The 22,292-nt window shown below is 39.4% G+C and overlaps 1 protein-coding gene across 5 annotated transcripts in view; it reads right to left on the reverse strand.

The window, feature by feature from the left end:
* Positions 1-22,292, reverse strand: part of ARHGEF3 (Rho guanine nucleotide exchange factor 3) — a 272,374-nt gene that overhangs the window by 173,754 nt on the left and 76,328 nt on the right. For 3 of the 5 annotated variants that reach the window (XM_075005459.1, XM_075005461.1, XM_075005460.1), the window contains one exon: positions 13,195-13,261. The exons of the other annotated variants lie outside the window; for them this stretch is intronic. In XM_075005459.1, the coding sequence (XP_074861560.1) occupies positions 13,195-13,261 (67 nt within the window). The remainder of the gene's footprint in view (positions 1-13,194; positions 13,262-22,292) is intronic. 5 annotated transcript variants of the gene reach the window in all.

Raw genomic sequence — 22,292 nt, forward strand, 5'->3', positions numbered from 1 at the left:
CAGAGAAAATGAAGTGGAAAATGGAAGATGCAGTAGGAGAAAAGAAGAGACGAACTTTGGAACTGCCTAAATTGTGACTGACCAGTAATATCAACAGATTGCCAGCAACAGCATTATAATAAGAAACACCCAATCAAGTCACCAAACATTTCAATTATTTGGTAAAAAAGGCAGGGCGGGTGTTAATGCTGTGTCTTTAAAACAGGCTCCAGTCACACGACTGTTCCTCCAACCGCATGCATGACTACCAGTCCTTCAAAGATATGATTATCAGTCTAAGAACAGATTAGTAACAATGTGCTATAACCTAGGCCATAGTTATATTTAAAGAGAGTTTCAATTTGCAAACTAAAAAGAATCAAGTTCAACTTTTAAGTGACCTGTATTTGCAGGTAGGTCTACACAGGAGATTAAGTCATATTTATTAAGGTCAATTGTATCTTTTTTTTCCACCATGCCCTGTGAGATCTTGCCATAGAGGTCTGCATTTCTTTTGCTCCTTCATAGTTCTGCCAGCACTACTCTATCTCCCCACCACCATCACAAAAATAAGGTTATGGATCTGCTCCATGCTGGAGCTCATCTGCAAACCTGGGAATTCATGGCCAGATGTAGTGCTGGGGTGGGCCTCCTTCTCCACTGGCTATCATTCTGGCCAAACAGGAAACTAAATTCAAACTTTCCTGGCTGTTTCCTGCACACCTGGCAACCAGCAGAGCTGAAAGTGGTAGCCAGAGTGGTCACACTGGGGCATTGTTGGACACCTCCAGGAGGCCACAAACATCAAATTGCAGAACATTTTGTCTGCACTAGCCTGAAGTCAACCATGCAAGGCTGAACAGTTAATTTGGCATTAACTTCTCGTGAAAAGCAGACATATCAAAATCCACCTTAGGAATGCTTGAAGTCAAAGGAATGGACCTTGTAGTGTGGACTGATTCCTTAGAAAATCATCCTTAGTCAGCTAAATTTGACATAATCTCCTACTGTAAACCAGGCCAAGTCATTTTTCATAGTGACAAAGTGACAGGGGTGGAATTAGTCATGACAATGTCTTAGCACTAAACATTCTCAAAGAGTAGCCTCCAGAGGAAAAAAGAACAAAATGCAAACCAAGAAATGTACAGAATTCAGTTCGAGTTAAACTGAAGAGAGGTCAAGTTCATCTGCTATTGAACAAAGAAAACAGTAATAACAGTGGGAGGATTAGGTAACACCCCATCTATAATTAAACACAGGAAATCTGTTACATAACAGAACACGGCACTTAACCTGGGAGGGCATCAGCTAGATCTACCTGCTTTATCACACATTACTTCTAAAAGTTAGTATCCTTTGTATGTGCAAAACAGTGAAAGTGACAGGTTTATAGTACATATGGAACATTTTTACTATAAATAACAAGCCAAATCCAAAAAAAAGGAACCCCAGTCACAAAGCATTTATAAAGCTTTCTAAAAGGTTTCTGATCTACACACATGCAATGTCAGTCAGAGAAAATTGCACCCCCAAAATTGATAATGCAACATGCCCAGATAACCTTCTTAAAGCGCCAGAATAGTTTTTCATTACAAACAGAACAAAATAAGAATATTACATTAACTGAGGATCAATAAACAAGAGGTTATCCCCATGTTTCCATAGGACATTTGTATTCATACTTGTATTAAACAGTAGTTCTATGGCCCCAAATTATATCAGGACTACACTGTGCTAGACACTGTACAGACACATAACATGGTAATTCCAGCTCTCAGAAGCTTACCATCTAAAAGGCCTTTCATACTTATAAAAGAATGTGGATGCAAATACTGAACCTCTGTAATTAGATTAATACGATCTGAGGAAGAGTCAACACAGGTTTTGTAAAGGGTAATCTTAACAATCTACTGGACTTCTTTGGGGGAACATCAAACAAAAAAGCAGTCCAGTCGCACTTTAGAGACCAACAAAATAATTTATTAGATGATGAGCTTTCGTGGGACACACTCACTTCTTCAGATCATAGCCATACCAGAACAGACTCAATATTTAAGGCACAGAAAACCAAAAATAGTAATCAAGGTTGATTACTGGACTACTGTAGTCCAGTAAAGTGCTACTGGACTGCTTTTTTGTTTTGACAGTATATAGACTAGCATGGCTCTCTTTCTGTTATGATTCAGCTTGAGGGAACATGTGGACAATGGCAATCCAATGGACTTAGATTTTCAGAAAGCCTTTGACAAAGTCTCTCAACCAAAGTAAGCAGCCATGGAATAAAAGGGAAGGTCTCACATGCATCAGTAACTGGTTAAAAGACAGGAAACAAATGGTAAGACAACATGGTCAGTTTTCAGAATGAAAGAGGCAAACAGTATTGTCCCCCAGGAGTCTGTATTGGGACCAATACTGTCCAACATAGTCATAAAATGACCTGGGGGGAAAAAACAAACAAACAAACAGTTAGGTGCCAAAATTTGCAAGTGATATGAAACTACTCAAGATAGCCTGTTTTGAACTGAACTACCAAGAGATCTCATAAAACTGGGTGACAAAATGGCAGATGAAATTCAATGCTGACATACACAAAGTAATGCACATTGGAAAACATAATCCCAACTATACATATAAAATGTTGGGGTCTAAATTAGCTGTTACCACTCAAGAAAAAGATCTTGTCAATACTGTAGGTAGGTTTCTGAAAACATTTAGTCAATGGGCAATAGCAGTCAAAAAAGCTAACAGAATGCTAGAGATCACTATGAAAGGGATGGCTAATAACACAGAAAATATAATACTTCTTCTTTATAAATCCATGATAAACCTTCATCTTGAATGTGCACTGATCTGATCGCCCCATCTCAAAAAAGATGTACTGCAGCTGGAAAAGGCATAGATGATGACAACAAAAATGACTGAAGATATGGAACAGTTTCCATCTGAGGACAAACTAGTAACGGGGACTTTTCAGCTTGGAAAAGAAATAACTAAAGGGGAATATGATAGAGGTCTATATAATCATGACTGATGCAGAGAAAGTAAATAAGGAAGTCTTACATCTTCCTTATTTCTTCTAGTAACACACGAACTAAATTTCACTTTGTGTCCCTAAGAGGCAGAAGGTTTAAAACAGACAAAATAAAACATTTCTTCACACAACACACAGTCAACCTGTGGAACTCTTTACCAGATGATACTGTGAAAGCCAAGAATATAACCTGGTTCAAAAAAGAACTGGGTAAGTTAATGGACGATAGATTCATCAATAGCTATTATTCAGGATTGGCAGAGATGCAAAACCATGCTTAGAATTGTCCCTAGCCTCTGTCAGGAACTGTGAATGCGCAACAGGGGATGAATCAGATGATTACCTGAAATAGTCATTGCTCTGAAACACTGGTGTTGGGCCACTACTGAAAGACGAGATAGTGAGCTAAATGAACCACTGGTTTGATCCAGTATGGCTGTTCTTAGGTCCTTTACTTAGAAACGGTACTTTTACTAGGCCATAGAATAAATTTGTGTGTTATCCTGGATTAAAGATTTTAAGTACTTCATTCTTAGTTGCATTAGGATGGAGTTCAGAAAACAAAAACCTCCATAAACAAACACTGTCAGGCAGCATTCACTGACAATACAACGAACACTTCAGTATTGTATAACTCTTTAGTTATCAATAACAATTATATTTTATTTAATGTGCCATAGGGTTGATCACATGCATAACAAACTACTGTGAAACATTGGATACAAAAATTATTTTAATCTCAGTAGACCAAAGTTTTCACAAAAATCTATGAAAGGGTAAAGGGATCCCAGTGTCTGACTAATCAGAGGCCTAAACAATAAATGTCTTTGCAAGCAAACAATTTTCTGGTTAGATTTAAAAAAACAAAAACCAAAACAAAACAGGTGGAAGTAATTATTCATATCATACTATGTTGGGTACAATGGGATTATCATGGTAAGTAAAATGAGTTGAATGAACACATCAGTTTGGAATAACGCTCTATTAACTTCAGCACTGTCTGTAGTTTGTCATGGTGAACTGCCTTTTTTTTTTCCTAGTTCAGTGTATATATTAAAAAAAGTACAGCTAATCTAATATGTGTTTTGGAACTGTAGCTGGAATTCACTCTGCTATCCAGTTGCGCAAATACCACACAATGAATTTCTGATAGCATCACCTCTCATGTGCCAACATAAACCTTGCTGTTCCAGGAGAAATTAGTCCAGTGACTAATCAACAATAAGACTATTAAAGTGTTCAGCAACAAAAACCAACAATAAATAGTAAAAATTAAAACTCCCTCTCTCCACAGATTAAGAATGCAGAAATCAAAACGACTACTTTTCTAAATAAAAGCTACTGTCTGGTTTATCTATGTCAGGGATGGGGAACTTCTGGCCTGAGAACTGGAACTGGCTCTCATCTTGTCCTGATGCAGCCTCTGGCAAGACTTGGGGCTTTTCCCCACAGCAGGTCAAACTAGTGTTGGCACTCCAGCCCCATGATGAATCTCTGAACTTTGGTACCCTCCCTCCACATGGCTGTAGTGCGCTAGCTCCCTACTGCTTCCCTTGGCAGAGGGGAGCTCGTGCTAAAGCCCCTACATGACCAGTTCTACGTGGCGGTGGTGGGGAAAGTGGCTATGTGTGCTGCCATTCCCCATCCCCCCCATACGATAGAATGGCTGCACAAGAAACTGCAGGCTCCATTCATTTTGCTCCCATTGGCTGTGATTCCTGACCAATGGGAGCAGTGGGAGGGGGGCACTGCCTGCTAGCACAGGGTGGCAGAGAGCTATTTGTGCCCCCCGAACCAAATGGGAGCTGTGAAAGGTAAACAACCCATTCCCCTGCCCCCTCCCATACTCTCCCCTACCTCCCAGCTCTCACCCCTGAGGCCCAGCCCACTCCTGCACCCTACCTTCTGCCCAGATCCTTGTCCCCAGCTCCCTCCCACACCCTATCTCCCCTCTCGACCCCACTGCCCTGTCCACTCCTGCACCTTACCTCCTGCCCACACAACACCCTACTCCAACCTGGCTCCCCAGCAGCCCCCTCCCACACCCCAGCCCTCATTTTGGCCCTCCAAAATCTACTAACCCCAAGCACCCAGGAAAGTTACCCAGCCCGCGAGGGGAACCCCAAAGGCTTGGTACCCCCCACTTCCAAGAGGCTGGAACACAAGGGGAATCCTGGCACCCCACTGTATGAATTGAGTGCCCCTCTTTTTTTTTTCCCGCTTCAGACTTAGGGGCAAGGTCAGTAAGAGTGGGGTTTTTGGTTTTGTTTTGGGATTTGTTTGTTTGGGTTTGTTTTCTTCTTATACATGTGTAGCTACTAATGGATTTTTCCATGGGTCAGTGGAACCAAGCCAAAAAAAACATTCCCCACCCTGATCTATATACTGCAATCACAGCTCTAATAATCTGTAAACAGTTTGTTGCGTGAAGCAAATTTGTAACTGTCGCCTCTACTATAGTTACATTGTAAACATATGCAGGCAATGAACTCATTTGTTCTACCCAAAGGGAAATTCAAGTTATCTGAAATAAAGAAGAAAAAAATTGTTCTCCTTCCCAAAGGGCTTAGTGCTCTTTAAAATGTTTCCTCTGTTGCACTTTACAGTTATGATTTAGATAAGTAGCACAGAGAGCAAATGTGTTTGGCTTCTTCTGTCAAGAGAACAAAGGAACACGTAGATTCTGTTTCTGTCTGTTAGCAAAAATGAAAAACAATTCTCCAGGTCCTGCTGAACTGTCCTTTTCAAGAATCACTACTGAGCTTCTTTACACTACATAATACACGGGGGAAATTCCATCTTTGAGCTGACTTATGCTCAGCCCCAAGTGCAGCACTCATCTGCCCAAGATTCTTTAAATGTCAATGCAGCAGATCTTATTTTTTGCCTACACTGTAAATGAAGAAAACTTATGTTCACAACTCAGGTTAGCTAAGCAGGATTGAAATATGAACAAAGACCTAGCAACTCATCTTTTAATTTGAATTAGCAGCTCAAATTAAAACTTACAGAGGAACTGCTAATTATTAGTTTTTCCACTATAGTTATATTGGTCTATTTCCCTGTGTAGACAAATCCTAAAGGATCATTTGCCCCTAGAAAAACAACATGCTAAAGCCATGCACACAAAACACACATATATACAAAAAAAGAGTCATGGGCAGTTTTCAAGCAATTTAGCTTATACTGTACTTTATAACAAAAAGTCTTGTGGATGTTTGCCATATTCCAATATTCTTCTGTGTAACAGAGGAATAACAGAACCCTACAGCACTTCTGACTTGGAGTTATTGGCATATAATTTTGCTCCACTTTAATCTCAAGCAAGACCAGTTTGATATTACTTGAATTTTGCACATTAACAGTGCTAGTCTTGTTGTTTAGTCAGAGAGATAAAAATCAATAGATAAATTCATTAAGTGCAATTAAGTATTAAATTGCTGTATGACTCCATGAGCATAGGAGAGGTACATGGCTGCTTTTTGTTGAAAAGTTCTCTTACATAACTAACCTGTCAGTGAGAGCAGAGAAAAACCTCTCTCTTTCTTATCAACTTTTACCCAGTTTAGATTTGTTAAATGATGGGACTTATTCAAGTCAGCCAACTTGCAAAAAATACATGTAGACTTTTTATAAATATAATCCGAGAAGTATGGAATTTACCCCATATGGCATGCAAGCTAATTTCCCCTTCCCCTTTCCAACCCCCAGCTTGAAATCAGGCTAGCAAAGAGTTTATGGATCAAAAATGACTTTAGTATGTTTAGCACACTTTTATGCTTGGCATCTAATAAATTATACCACCTTTGCTCACAGGTGGCAGCATCTGCAGCTTGGTTGGCTCAATACTTGTGTAAAATTAAAAAGGAAAGGGTAAAAAAGAAGGAAATAAAGGGAAGCCACATTACAGTAAATTATCTGCAACCTTCAGTGAAGTGCACACCAAACACATGCCTCTAAAATGTTTCAAGCAGAAATGTTGATTCAGATTTCATAGTTCATATTTTATTTAATTTTAGCAATGAAGTTTTTCAGCCCATTTTGGTGCTTGGGAAAAGGAAGAGAGAGAAACCAAAAGAATGTAATATTCCAGAAGTTTGTTTAAAAATGTGGAAGATTGTATTACTTCTTTGTTGAACAGAATAGACATCCCAAGCTCAGTGATAAGAAGGGATGAAATGGTGGTCCTTTCCAATCATTCCCCAAATCCACTCATTCCTCAATGACCAGGCAACGTATTTTTTCCCTTGGTCTTCTAGTAACTTCTCCATAGCAAATACATTTGTCACAAATATACTTGAGCACCCTCATCTTGGGCATTCAAATACTGTGAGGAATTTAACTGCTGACCCAATGTGCTTTGAGCCTCCAGAGTTTGAATCAACCCCAGGCACTGCTTTGAGCTGCAGAGCCTCTGTGTAGGGCCACATCCCAAGAGAAGACCTCGCAATCCAATTACTTAATCCCATTTTAGCCACTTACACACACAGCATCACTGAATTTAGTAGTACATTTTGAACCGCTCTAGTCTGGCACCCTCAGGACCTGACCAGTGTAGAATCAGAGAATTTACCAAACCATGGGAGGTCAATATTGTCTGGAGGCATTATCAACACTTTCACTGCTTACTGAGCTCTTAGAAGACGTTTAGGGTGGAATTACAGATAAACAACAGCACAGAACACTGAGAGCCTGTACTGATGGCAGTAAACAAACTTCATGGGACCATGGGAAGCAACGCCACATCCATAATAAGTGGCCTTCTGGCTAACTAAAATTATACCAGATTACAGATGCTGCCAAACGAGAGTGTGCTGGGGGCCAGAGAGGTTCAGCTTGTACTAATCATTAGTAGTTTTTCATCATGCAATTTCCTAGTATGAAACAGAAATACGAAGATATGTTGGTCTTTACGTACACGCCTCAGATTGATTGCTATCACATGAGGGAGGAAAGTTTTCCCAGACAAAATAAATGAACATCACTAGAAGAAGCAAAGAGCAGCTTCCCTTCATTAAGTGTTTAATAGTCAGGCCCTCCTTATCTCACTTTGACGTTTGCGTTGGTGTATGCTGATTGATGCTTTAAACAAATCCATTTTCTCAACACATTTTAAACTATCAAATTTACTGTCAAATGCAGATTGCGAAGTGAGCATGTTTTCATTTCATGCTTTTGCCACTTTTTGTTGTCCTCATGGCTTTGGGGACTGTTGACATAATCTTATGTAGCATAACATCAAGAAATAGCCATAAAAGTTTTCCCAACAAAACATCAGCAATGAACAAATTTCACGAGCTCCTCAGAGGTTTGTTTATTATGCCTAACAGGAAAAGCATCAGACTCACTATTGTGTAATCAACATTAATTCATCTCTTCCTTTTACCCAATTAGAAATTTTACTCCTCTTTGAAAGGACATCAACATTTCTTTTTATCAATTGTCTATACCAAAACCGTAGTGACTTGAAGTCAGCTCACTAGGCAATTCAGAATATACTTTTTCCATCCACCAAAGCAAAGCTGATGCCAAATAATTGCAAATCCTGAAAGAAACTTGCTCACGTCTTTGCTTTTCAGCTTGATGCAGCTCTTCCTCGACCATTTAAGGTATTTGGTTCAAACTTTTCCTAGGAATTAGTATCTGGTTCCATAAGTGCACTTGCCTGTGTGTTTTGTGAAAAGTTATCATCACAAAATGCTTGAAGTTTCTTGTTGCCGGTACTAAAACATCCCTGGAATATCTAAATATTATAGATGAAAATTTCCTAACTCAAGAAATGTTGCATCCAACATAGGGCAGTTCCATATTGGACTTTATCTTGATCTAGAAGGAAGAACTCATCACAGAACTAAAACCTAGTGATACTTTAGGTGTAAGTGATCATGACTTCATCATATTTGTTATGTGCAAACAGAAAAAAGTTCTGTCCAGTAATGTATATATACACAGTTCCTTAAAACAGTCAATTTCACAAACAGGACAACATTGTTAGTCAAGTCAGCAGCACGGAAAAACTTAAACAATGGGTGCAAATTGGAAATTGTTTAAGAACATTTACTGGAAGCCCCAAAATATCCAAAAAGCCACTCTCTCATAAATCAAGAAAGAAAGCCTGAGTGGTTAAGAAACCAACCTGCCCCAGAGGGGCAATAAAGGTATGTGCATATATATTTTACATATAGATACACACAGATATAAATACACTAAAAGACTTACCGGTGTTGCCTAAGTCCTTCAGGGCAGGGGGCTGGTGGTGTGTGGGTTGCAACAGTCAGGGCAGGGCCCTGGGTGTGTGGGGGAGGCAAGACAGGATTCTGTAGCAATGGGAGAGTGAGGGCTAGGGGGTAAGGAATGACTCGGGGTGGGGAGTCCCCTCTGGCTGGACTTTCTCTTTCTCCCTGCCCTGGCCCGCCAACAGGGTGGTGCAAAGGTGGCGGTTGCCCTGGAACCCTTTGAAACGCTGTGGGAGCATTGCTGTGGCTGTGAGGCAAGGAGGGAGAGGATGGTCAGTGCTGAAGTCAAGGTGGAGCTGAAGGCCAACAGCTCGTGGCACTGATCCATCTCGGGTACTGAACAGGGCCACCCTCCCACCTTGCCCCAGGGCCTGCAGCTGCTATTAGCACCACTGCCCCTGCCTCCCCTGGCCAGCAGGGGCCTTTCCTCTACCCCTCCCTGTGCCTCCCCCAGCTGGCAAGGCCCTTCCTCTCCCCCATGCCCTCCGCTTCTCCCTCCCCAGCCAGCAAAGGCCTTCTCTCTCACCCTCCACTTCCCTAGCAGGCAGGGGCCTTCTCTCTCCCACTGGCCACCTCCCCAGCCACTGGGGCGGGGATGGGTAACACATCTGGATGTCCCCAAAACCCTCACTCACCACCTCTAACCCCACAAGTATTGCACACAAAGCTGAGATGCTAGCTTCCTGGGTTGTGCCTCTCTTAGTCTGGCCTCCAACCTGGTGTAATTATGGTTACCACCTTTGATATGAAAAAACAGGCACCCCATAGCCCGCAAGGCAAGTCAGCCAGAACTCTACCCACAAGACAACTCTGTAACCTCCCCCTTCAACAGCCACTAATATTAATCCAGAAAGATTGTCACCTACAAATAAGTATGATACTCTCAATCACAAATGGTTATTTGTTTTATCAGCAAATTTGTCAATCTTTGCAGTCTGTTTCATTTAATCAATTGTAATTGAATGTGCAAACTTTTTTTTTCCAGGTGTGTAGTAGAATCACTCACACCATCACCCTGATCTTCCATTATTTAAATACGCCTGGCACACCTCCTCACTCTCAAATGACTCATACCCTCTCACACACAGACCTGGTGCTCTTTTTGGCTGATTGTGAAACAGATGCTGTATTTTCAAGTTTTGATCCATTATCACAAACTATACAACTAGGAACACTGCAGTGTCTTTAGCTGAACCCAGAAACTTTTAACATTAGATTTCACAATAATACAAATCTTTAGACCAACATAAAAGCATGGCAGATTAAATTATTTTTCTGGCAACTAGCAAATCCTTAAAAAAAAACTAATCAAACTGGTCAAATACTAGACAGGTGGTAATCATAGGTGGAATGCTGCTCCTTGGTTACTCAGGCTTTATTCCCTTCCAGGACACCTGAGAGTTGAAGTCCAAAATGCTGACAATACACAGTCTGGTAGTTTCTGTCACAAGTCCTTTACCCCCAGTATATGTACACCAACGCAACGTAGTGCCAGGCTCCCCACACAGACACTACAGCCAAGATGGTCCAAGCTCCTCCCAACTGATATGGAATCCTCTGTCATTTTGCCCTTCAAGCAATCCTCCAGGATTTACGTGGGTGGCATCAGATGGTTTATTACAATATTAATTGTGTTGACTTTCTGGTCACCATTAACCTTTTTAGTGAACACTAAATCAAGCTAGGAATTAACACCTCAGCCTCCTTGATGTCATCACATATTAGCTATCCTTCCCTACCAAACAGAGGACCTATGCTCATCTTTATCTTGTCTATAGTTCATTTAATGACCTTATCATCTTTGATGTTCTTTGGGCATAAATCATGTTGTGTCTTAGCCTTTCTTATTTTGTCCCTCCATGCTTTTGCTATTCTTCTGAATTCTTCATTAGCAAATTGTCCCAGTATTTGTACAGTTCCTTTTTGATTTTTCAGGAAATTGAAGAGCTCCTGATGGAGCCATATTACAAGTCTTCCTATCATTCCTTCACATTAAGATATTTTGGCAGATGTGCTTGTAATATTGTCTCCTTGAGAACTACCAGCTCTCAGGAACTGTTTTACCCATTAGATTTTCTTCCCCTGAGACCTTACCTACCATTTCTCTGAGAGTGCTGAAGTCTGCTTTTTGGATCTCTGTCGTCATGGTTTAACTGCTCTCATTCTCTCCTTTCCTTAGGAATCATTAAATCTATTTCATAACTGCAAAATTGCTGAATAGTTAAATATTTCTGTTCTGTATTTGGGAAAACGCACATGATCTAGTCATACAGAATCATGGCAATGCAGCACTTTCCATTCCAAAAGTATCTCAGGAGGATGTTAAACAGCAACTACCCATTGTCCCAAAATGACAGATCACAGCACCTGACCTGGGAGGGACCTGCAACAGCAGCTGTCTGACTCCACATTCACTCAGGCTTTCCATGATTCAACAGGTTCATATCAACCAGAATCCCTAAGTTGTACATAGACCGATTCCCAGAATTGTTAAGAGTCCTAAATTTAGAAACAAGTTTTACTTTACTTTGTAGAAATAACTCCACATTTTTAGTTCAGCATTGTTTTATTTAAGAGAAGGACACTCCTCTGTAACCTTTGCAAACTCAATACTGCAGCATCCTGTTAAAGTGTCAGAGCCAAATTAGGAAAATACAAAATTGCCTACACACAAGAGCAAAACTGATAAGGCTATTTACAAGGTCCAAACTTAATATAATGCAAAAATAAATAGCATAAATGATGAAAACTAAGAAACACTAACCAAATTATTTTAATTTTAATTATATTAAGGTATTACTATAAACTTTAGTAAGAAAATCTGCTTTTTAAAATGCACCCATTAACCTGCATTAAAAATGCCTTTAAAAATTAACTGCATCTGTGCAATCTCTACTTACAAAATGTTAAAGCAAAATCCTTCAGTGCTTTGCTGTTTAAGGAGGAAATATATGCTTAAATACTTTATTGAGCTCGAGTCTAAATTAAGAAAATGATGTATGTAAAAAAATCTTTCTACACAGTCTTCCATTAAGCCACAAAACATAACACACACATCCATTCAGGATCACCACTATAGCCACAATTTATTTATATATATATTTTTACATCAAATCACTTCAAAGCATTTATATGAAAAACACTTCAAGTCATCCTCTGAAGAAATAAAAAAGAGCAGGCCAGTTTTCCAGCCAAAAGTCGTGAGAAGATAAAGATTGCAACCTCCTCTCAGAAACAGATGCAATCTTAGATATAACTTGCATAGGAATAGATAAAAAGATCAATAAGGTCTAGTAACACAGGGGTTACAGGGAAAATAGCAGAGAATTGGATAGTTTGTATATATCTTCTTAAATATTTATTGTTTTTTCCCCCATTTTACAAAGGAAAAATTGAGACTCAGAAGTTAAGTGACCTTCTCAGACCAATCACTGACATAGCAATAATAGAATTTAGGATCTCCTGACTCCCAGTCTTTTGTATAATCCATTAGACCATGTGTTTTTATAATCATTGTCCAACCATACTTACCTGAAATTAGCATGTGGAAATTTTCAATAAAAACAAGGTTTATTTAAAACCAAAATTCTATATAATAAAACGTCATTAAAAATAAAAGCTGTTGCTTCAATTCACTGAAATTTTTGACACATGAAAATAGCCATCTATTACAAGAATATTCCATTAATATGAATATGTCATTCAGCTTTACTTGCCATATAAACCTGTTCACTGACATTGTTTTGAATTAGGCAATTTGCACAAATAAAAGTAGTATTTGTGCATGCCTTTAATGACTTGTAAACATAAAACCTCCTCTCTCTAGTTACTTTAGCATAAATCTAATTATAATTCCTCACATTTGTGAATTACAGAATAAATTGTGATGGTGTTTAGCAGCAATTTATGAGGGAGAGGACATAAACATAAATAAAAACCCAAACTTACGCCTCTGAAATTCCAGCCTTTTGTGGAAGGAAACAGGGAAAAGTTGTTCTGTTGTTGGCGTTTAGGCCTGCAAGATGAGACAAGGACAGCATTTACTGTTTGCATTACTGGGACTCTCCAAATCAATACAGGGCAGGAGAGGGAGTGGGCAAAGAGCAACATAAGTGCTAAAAGGACATCTTAGATTTCTATTCTTTGTCTGAAGTGGATATATTCCTGACAAATCTCTCTCACTTTAGTTAGTAAACACTACTTTGATTTGAAAACCAAAACAAGGAGGCAGCCTTACAAATTTATCAAGACACGTGAAACTGATTTTTAGAACTGACCACCCATAGCTTGCCTCCCAGTGACTTCAACACTACTACAAATCAGACCAGCTGTGCCTTCTTCAGACCATATCTAAAATTACAGGAAGAGGAAAAAGGCAACTTAACTAAGTTTTGCAATCAGTTGATATACAGATCTGAAATGCATTTAAACCAGGCAACATATACAGTTGCAGCTTATTCTGGAACGCCTCTCCTACAATTTATTACACTTACAAACATACAGTTATCATCACAGCCAGCACGTTCTATTCATATATAGGGTGACCATATTGCCCTATGGCAAATTCCAGATACTGACCTCCAGGGATGTGGGGCTGCTGTTCCATTTCAGGGCTCCTCAGAGATAGGGGTAGCTGCCCCTCATGAAACATCAGGAAGGGGGACTCTGCAGACTCCTGATGACGGGGAGTGGAGGATGTGGGGGGGCGGGGGTCCACAACCTTCCAGTGGGGGTGGGGCAGAAGGGAATGAAGAGGCCGCCCCATGGCAGAGCTCACTGTCAGAGGGGGCCACCTCCACGGGGTGCCAGGGAATGGGACAGCAGCCCAGTGGAGGAGCTGCCTGGCAGCAGGAGCTGCCACCTCAAGACACTGGGTGTCAGGGAACAGGAGCCCTGCAAAATATGGGACAATTTTCCCATTTTCTTAAAGAAGTCAGGATGCCTGTGAGACAGCTTAAATAAGGGACTGTATTGGGAAAAACGTGAGATCGTCACCCTATTTACAGAGGCCAAGTCTATGCTGGTATTTTACAGCACCACTCAGGAGTGTGAAAATACACCTCTCTTCTTGCCTACCCCCAGCGCAGCAAGTTACAGCCTCTCCAATTGCTTTACAAAGCTGGGTGAGTATTATTGAGATTTTACCAATGGAGAAAATAAAACAAAAGTTAAGTCACCAATGAACATAAGAACGGCCATACTGGGTCAGACCAAAGGTCCATCTATCCCAGTATCCTGTCTGCCGACAGTAGCCAATGCCAGGTGCCCCAGAGGAGGTGAACTGAAGACAATGATCAAGCGATTTGTCTCCTGCCATCCATCTCCCGCCTTTGACAAAAGGCTAGGCACCATACCTTACCCCTTGCTAATAGCCATCTACGGACCTAACCTCCAAACATTTATTGAGCTCTTTTTTAAACTCTGTTAGAGTCCTGGCCTTCACAGCGTCCTCTGGTAAGGAGTTCCACAAGTTGACTGTGCACTGTGTGAACAAAAACTTACTTTTATTAGTTTTGAACCTGCTACCCATTAATTTCATTTGGTGTCCTCTAGTTCTTATATTACGGGAACAAGTAAATAACTTTTCTATACTCACTTTCTCCACACCATTCATGATTTTATATACCTCTATCATATTGCTCCTCAGTCTCCTCTTTTCTAGACTGAAAAGTCACAGTCTCTCTAGCCTCTCCTCATATGGGACCTGTTCCAAACCCTCAGTCATTTCAGTTGCCCTTTTCTGAACCTTTTCTTATGCCAATATATCTTTTTTGAGGTGAGGAGACCACATCTGCACGCAGTACTCAAGATGTGGGCATACCATAGTTTTATATAGGGGAAGTAAGATATTCTTTGTCTTATTTTCTATCCCTTTTTTAATTATTCGTAACATCCTATTTGCTTTACTGACTGCCGCTGCACACTGCGTGGATGTTTTCAGAGAACTATCCACTATAATTCCAAGATCCCTTTCCTGATCTGTAGTATCTAAGTTTGCCCCCATCACATTGTATGTATAATTGGGGTTATTTTTCCCAATGTGCATTACCTTACACTTACCCACATTAAATTTCATTTGCCATTTTGCTGCCCAATCACTCAGTTTGCTGAGATCTTTTTGAAGTTCTTCACAGTCTGCTTTGGTTTTGACTATCCTGAACAGTTCAGTGTCATCTGCAAACTTTGCCACCTCACTGCTTACCCCTTTCTCTAGATCATTGACGAATAAGTTGAACAAGATTGGTCCCAGGACTGACCCTTGGGGAACGCCACTAGTTATCCCCTTCCATTGTGAAAATTTACCATTTATTCCTACCCTTTGTTTCCTGTCTTTTAACCAGTTCCCAATCCATGAAAGGATCTCTCCTCCTATCCCATGACCACCTAATTTACATAAGAGCCTTTGGAAGTGTAGCAAATCAACAAATGGTTTAGCAAACTGAATCCATGTTTTACTCACATCATTAAGAATACTGCTCACTGCCTATTACATTTAGAATTTTAAAAGTACACTTCAGGATAGATCCTGCTGTCCAGATCTCTCGGTGCGTATTGGCTCTGCCTATAATATTAACAACAAAAACAGGGCACCTGTTTAAAATACTCTTGACTTGTATAGGGCAATTAACTTTTAACCTGCCTACAAATGGTCACCCCAGGGCTTCTAACCACACCACAGATGTTAACTACCATAACTAAACTAGGGAACCTCCAGATTCTAAACATATCTGACAGTTGCCTTTTTACATTTCCCGTTAGGTTTTGGGGAGGCAGATTGAAGTGTGTCCCAAACCAATCAATCATGAAGAACAGATTATTCAAATAATTAGCTGCATGTGGGAAAGTAAAGACTTACTAGAATTAATAGTTCAGTTTATTAAAGCTCTCTCCAAACTTAAAAACACTATACAAAGCAGAGCACATTTTGTGAAAAAGAGGAGCTGGTACTCAGTCAGCTGGGGCTGCCCAGGCACCGACACTCAGTACCAGCAAGTATATAAAAAACACATGAACAAACTCTACTTATATAAACTGTTCAAATACAAGCTAAATAAAGTTCTTCCCCCCACCAATCTGTGTCTCCTCCCTATCAACCCAGATAGTCTCTCCAGCCCTTGTTATCCTAATAAATGCAGGAAAAGCCTGACAGAATACATTGATCTTGCAGTACATCCTCAAAGTCAACCAATCCAAGCAGTGGCTGGACCAAGAGAAAAGGATTTCTCTATTTAGATGTCTAATTAGCCATCATATCCTTCTACACAAAGGGGAAAAAAACAAAACAACAAGAAAACAAAAAATTAGAAGAGTAGAAGGCTGAGTGTTAAAACTGTATCCAATCAAGACCCACTTCTTCAGATCTACAGCCCTACCAGAACAGACTCAATATATAACAGCACAGGAGGTCCAAAAATTGTTATCAAGGTTGACAAATCAGAAAATTTTTTATCAACATTGGGAAATCAGATAGAACAGCAAGAGAAGGGGGTGAGGAAGTAAGTGATAGATCAAAGTATATAAAATTGTAATTGAACAGGTAATTGCTGTCCCTATTCAAACCACATATTGTGTCGAATTTGAATATGAATGTTTGTTCTGAACATTCCCTCTGTAGATAATTGTTAAAGTCTCTCTTCTGCAGAACATAAACTCTCGGGTCTTTTACAGAATGGCCTACTCCATTAAAGTGCTGGCTGACAGGTCTGTGTCTTTGAAGATTTTTGATGTCTGCTCTATGTCCATTCATTCTTTGGCAAAGAGTGTTTGCAATCTGTGCTATATACAAAGTATGTGGATATCGTTGGCACCAGATGGCATATATGACCTTCACTGAGAAACAGGAGAATGTGCCAATGATTCTGTAAGTAACATGGTTAGGTCCAGTGATGGTATCTCCTGGAGAGATATGTGGACAAAGTTGGAAATGGGGGGTTGTTGCAAGGAAAAGTTCCAGGATTAGTATTATTGTGGTATAGCCTGTGGTTGCTAGTGAGAATCCTCATAAGGTTAGAAGGTTGTCTATAGACAGGCCTGTTACCTAGGGCCTGCTGGAGTGTGGCATCATGATTTAGGATAGGTTGTAGGTCTTTAATGATGCGTTGCAGTAGTCTGAGTTGGGGGCTGTAAGTAAGAACGAGTGGTGTTCTGTTATTGGCTTTTTTGGGCCTATCTTGAAGTAGATGGTTTCTGGGTGTTCGTCTGGCCTCGTCAATTTGTTTTTTTTACATCTGTTTTTTTACAGTGGGTAATTCAGGTTTATGAATGTTTGGTAGAGATTGTGTAGTTTTCGGTCTCTGTCAGTAGAATCAGAGCAGATGTAATTGTTTCTCAGGGCTTGACTGTAAACGACAGATCATGTAGTGTGTGCAGGATGGAAGCTAGAAACATATAGGTAAATGTAGCGGTCAGTAGGTTTCCAGTAGAGAGTGGTATTAATCTTGACATCAGTGATTTGTACTATAGTGTCCAGGAAATGTCTCTCTCATGTGGGGCAGTCAAGGCTGAAGTTGATGGTGGGGTGTAGATTGTTAAAATCTCTGTGGAATTCTTCTAGAGTCTCTTTACCATGGGTCCAAATGATAAAGATGTCATCGATGTATCGTAAGTAAAGGAGAGATGACAGGGGACGAGAGCTGAGGAATCATTGTTCCAAGTCAGCCATAAATGCGTTAGCATATTGTTGGGCCATTCAGGTGCCCATAGCTGTGCCACTAATCTGGAGGTATAATCTGTCCCCCAAATCAGAAATAATTGTGGGTGAGAACAAAGTTATAGGTAAGACACCAGGATGGTTGTGGTAATGGCAGGGATGGTATTCCTGATCGTTTGTAGTCCATCTTCATGTGGAATATTAGTGTAGAGAGCCTCTACATCCATGATGGCAAACCTGTCAGCCAGCACATTCATGGAGTGGGCCAGTCTGTTAAAGACCTGAGAGTTTGTGTTCTGCAGAAAAGAGACTTTAACCATCATCTACAGAGGGAATGTTCGGAACTAACATTCATATTCAAATTTGACACATTAACATGTGGTTTGAACAGGGACAGCAATTACCTGACCCATTACTAGGACTCTTTTACATACTTTTATGTTTCATCTAACACTTACTTCCCCACCCCTCACCCCTACCCTTGCTCTTCTATCTGATTTGCCAACAATGATAATTTTTTGTATTTGTCAACCTTGATAACAATTTTTGGACCTCTGTGTTGTATATATTGAGCCTCTTCTGGTAGGGCTGTAGATTTTAAGAAGTGAATCTGTCCCACAAAAGCTCATCACCTAATAAATTATTTTGTTACTCTTTAAAGTGCTACATGACTGTTTTTCTGTTTTGATAGATTACAAACTAACACAGCTGTCTCTCTGGTACTATTCAACCAAGAGAGGAAACCTGTTCTTGTACTTAGGGAACTTAAGTGAACTGAGACTTGATAGATTTAAAAACAATTTCTGGCTCTGCCACAGAGGTTTGGTGTTACACTGGGCAAGTTATTTAATCTCTGCATGAATTTATCTCCTGTCTGAAAAGTGGAATAATATTCCTTTCCACAACCTTTCATCTGTATGTCTAAAATATGAGAGACAAGGCAGGTAAGATATCATCTTCTATTGGATCAACTTTTGTTGGAGAGAGAGAGATGTTTTCCAGCCACACACAGCAACTCTTCAGGTCTAGGAAAGATACTCCCAGGGTTACAGCAAAATACAGGGTGATCTGTCAAAACCTTCAGCCGTTAACTCCATAACTACAGTGATTAATAATCCATCTCTACCATTTCAAAATTAATGTGTCCTATACATGTCTATCCAACATGTGCTTTACCTCCTACAGTACGCTAAGCGCCCCAACAACAGCTATTTGAGTGAAACCACACTACACTCTCAAATAAACTCACACAGGAAAATGGCAAAAGACAAAAACCACCCTATTATTTGTGAGAGAACACTTTTCACAAAGCTATCATTCTATATCTGAACTATCAGTCCTCTTCCTCAAAGGAAACTGGCACAACACTTTCAAAAGATGAGCCTGGGAGCTCCATTGTTATTCTGCTGGACACAAAATCATGAAATAAATACACACTGTATTTATGGCTTATTACAAGATTTTTGTCACTGACTACCCCTCTCTTTTTGTCCTATCATTTCAGAAGTTACGAAGGCACTCCTGGGTACTCTGCTTGAATGCTCCTTTACAATATATGCTAACTGCTTATGCTAAACAATTTATTACACTTTGCCTTTTGCTGTAGTCTTGGGAGTATCTTTCTCAGACCTGAAGAGTAGCTCTCAAAAGATTGTCTCCCTCCCTAACGCAATTCGGTCCAATAAAACGTATCGCCCTACTTGCTTTGTGTCTCCCGTATCCTCTGACTGACACATCTATCACACCATTGCACACTTTCTCAAATGTGAACTCTGGAGTAGGCACTTTTACCTACAGAGAATATTTATTGCACACTTGGAAACCTAATCTCAGTATTGGATTCTAGTTGTTGTGGAATACAAGTAATAAATAATAATGATTACCCCATCTTTTGCTTGGTTCCCCCTTCAAATTTTGACATTTGATTTCCCACTTGGGAACTATGCCAGCCCAGAGGGAATTCTAGAACTTCAAGTACACACTTGCAGTCAACATAGCTCACGCTGCTAATCAACATACACCACAATTTCCTAGAATCAAAGACCTGTCACAGAAAAAGCTCTTCTGCTAGATCTTTTCCATAGCAGCAATTAAGGTGAAATTTTTAAGGTGAACTGTCCTAAAAAGTTAGTTATTTGTCCAGAAAGTGTTTCATGCTCTCATCTAGGAAGTGGCATACAAAGATCGAGCCCACATTAAAAATTCAGGGTAGAATTTTGAAAATTAACAATGGACTTTCAATGAGTGTCTTAATGTGCTCCTAAATCACTTAGATGCTTTTCAACTTTCTACCCTTAAGCCATATTTCTATACTTTTCTTCAACATTTGAATGATACTATCATGAAAGTTTTCCCTTTTTCTTGACTTCCTTATCTCAAAGTACAGACTTTTAGTTCTATTTTAATTTAGCTCAATATGTGGAAAACAACTGATACTTCATCTTTAGGAAGTATGCCATGATTTATATAGTTAAAGCAACAATTAAAAGGGAAAATGAAACCTTAACAATAAGTAATTTATATCCATACCTGCAATCACCCTGTAACAAGAACTTGAAACTCTGCAATGAGTGATAGAGTAATATGCATGTCAAATGCATATTAGAAGCTCTGAACTGAAGACCATCCATTAGTGTGATTGTGATTACTCATTTTGCCACAGTCAAACTGTTATCAGCCTCTAACTTTCAGCTAAGTTGACAGCATCCAGTGCTACATGGACAGGAGCCAGAAAAGTTTACATAGAACAGACTTGATATTTAACCTACATCTTGCCAATTTTCACTCCTCCTTTTCCTCTCCCCCTTTCTGGAACCTTACTGGCTTACAAATCTGCACATTAGTTTAATTTGGTCAGAATGAATCACTCTAATATAAATGCACAAGGGAATCCAAGTTTACCAAAAGGAGCTCAAAGCTAAGAAGGTAATGAACCAAGTCAAGCCATGGTCTATTCCTCTGACACTGAAGTAATCACTAATTTTTCATGGTCTTGTACACTCTAAGGCTGCAACAAACTTCTCTACAAATTGTTTTTTCTCCAATTTGAGCTCCTATAAACAGCAGAAATAAAGTTGAGGTAATTACACTGCAAGTCTACAGTTATCACTTTAAACATTAAGCTTCTTTAACCAAAACCCTCACTGCCTGACCTTCCACTTTAATAGAACTGACTTTCCCATTTTCTGTTCTATTTACACTATAAAATACCAGATTAATCGACATTAGTGGCTTATTACTTCAAAAGGCTGATTGTCATATGTATAAAAATCACTTTCAGTGAAGCAGAAAATAGCCAAATTTCATTTATAGAAGAGAAAAGATCAGATCAAATCTTTATTGTAACTTTGGGGAGATAAGCAAGAGAAAAGGTATCAAAATGCAAGATGAAACTTGGGTTTCACAAATGCATTTTTTTGTATAATGAGTCAAACCAAACCCCTGACCTATAAAATGTCTAAAATATAAAGTTGAACTAAAATTTTGCAGTTTTAGCCTATCCCTAATTATAATTTAGAATGCATCTGCAAGATTGTTTCAATTCATCTCCAGTCAGAAAATGCAAATCTCAAGAGCAAAATCCTGTAACTTTCAGCCTGAGCCATTAGAGTCTTGGAGTCACTTGTATCCTGCAATATGATTATCCATTGAGTAATTTCACCTGAAGTTTGCCAAAAAAGTACTGCAGAGTGTGAGACAATTTTAAAAATCCATCTAATTAAAGGATAATGTTCTGTTCTATCATCCACAGGATGGGTCCATCAGTGGCACTCACTCATGAGATCAAAAAGAAGAGCTAAATTAGGTCATGCACAGTGGTAAATTTCTGATTTAACAGGAGACAGACACTGAATAAAGCTGAAAGAAATATTATAGAAAGTGTTTTCCAGATGGCAAGAACAAAAGAGAAGAAGGTTCTTGTGTTGTTATGAGATGATGCTGACACCATATGAACATCTAAAATCAATTTTGGAATGATACAAAGGGGAATGATACTGCAGATAGGAATTCTGCGCTGAGATTTCTTACAACAGAAATTTTCTCCAGATTATAAAATTTAGGATACAAAGTATTTGTGGAAATAGAATTAAAAAAAAAAAACAAAACACATTGAAATCCATTAGTGTAGTTGAACATAACTGAAGTAAACTGAATACACTTGTTTCTAATCTGGGGAATATGGATTTTAGTTTAGGGGAGTTTACCTCCTTCTCCCCCATCCCCATCTTTCTTCCACTTTTTAAACACTACTACACCAATGTTTAAATCCAACCTCCTACAAACCAGAGATTTTAAAGTATTAAAAAATAAAGAGAACAGTTACGATTTGTAGGTTTTTTTTTTTATTTTTCAAAGGCCCTGTGGCTGACAAACCTCATGTGGTTTAGATTGGTTC

The sequence above is a fragment of the Carettochelys insculpta genome, chromosome 11, assembly GCF_033958435.1.
Source record: "Carettochelys insculpta isolate YL-2023 chromosome 11, ASM3395843v1, whole genome shotgun sequence".
Lineage (NCBI taxonomy): Eukaryota > Metazoa > Chordata > Testudines > Carettochelyidae > Carettochelys > Carettochelys insculpta.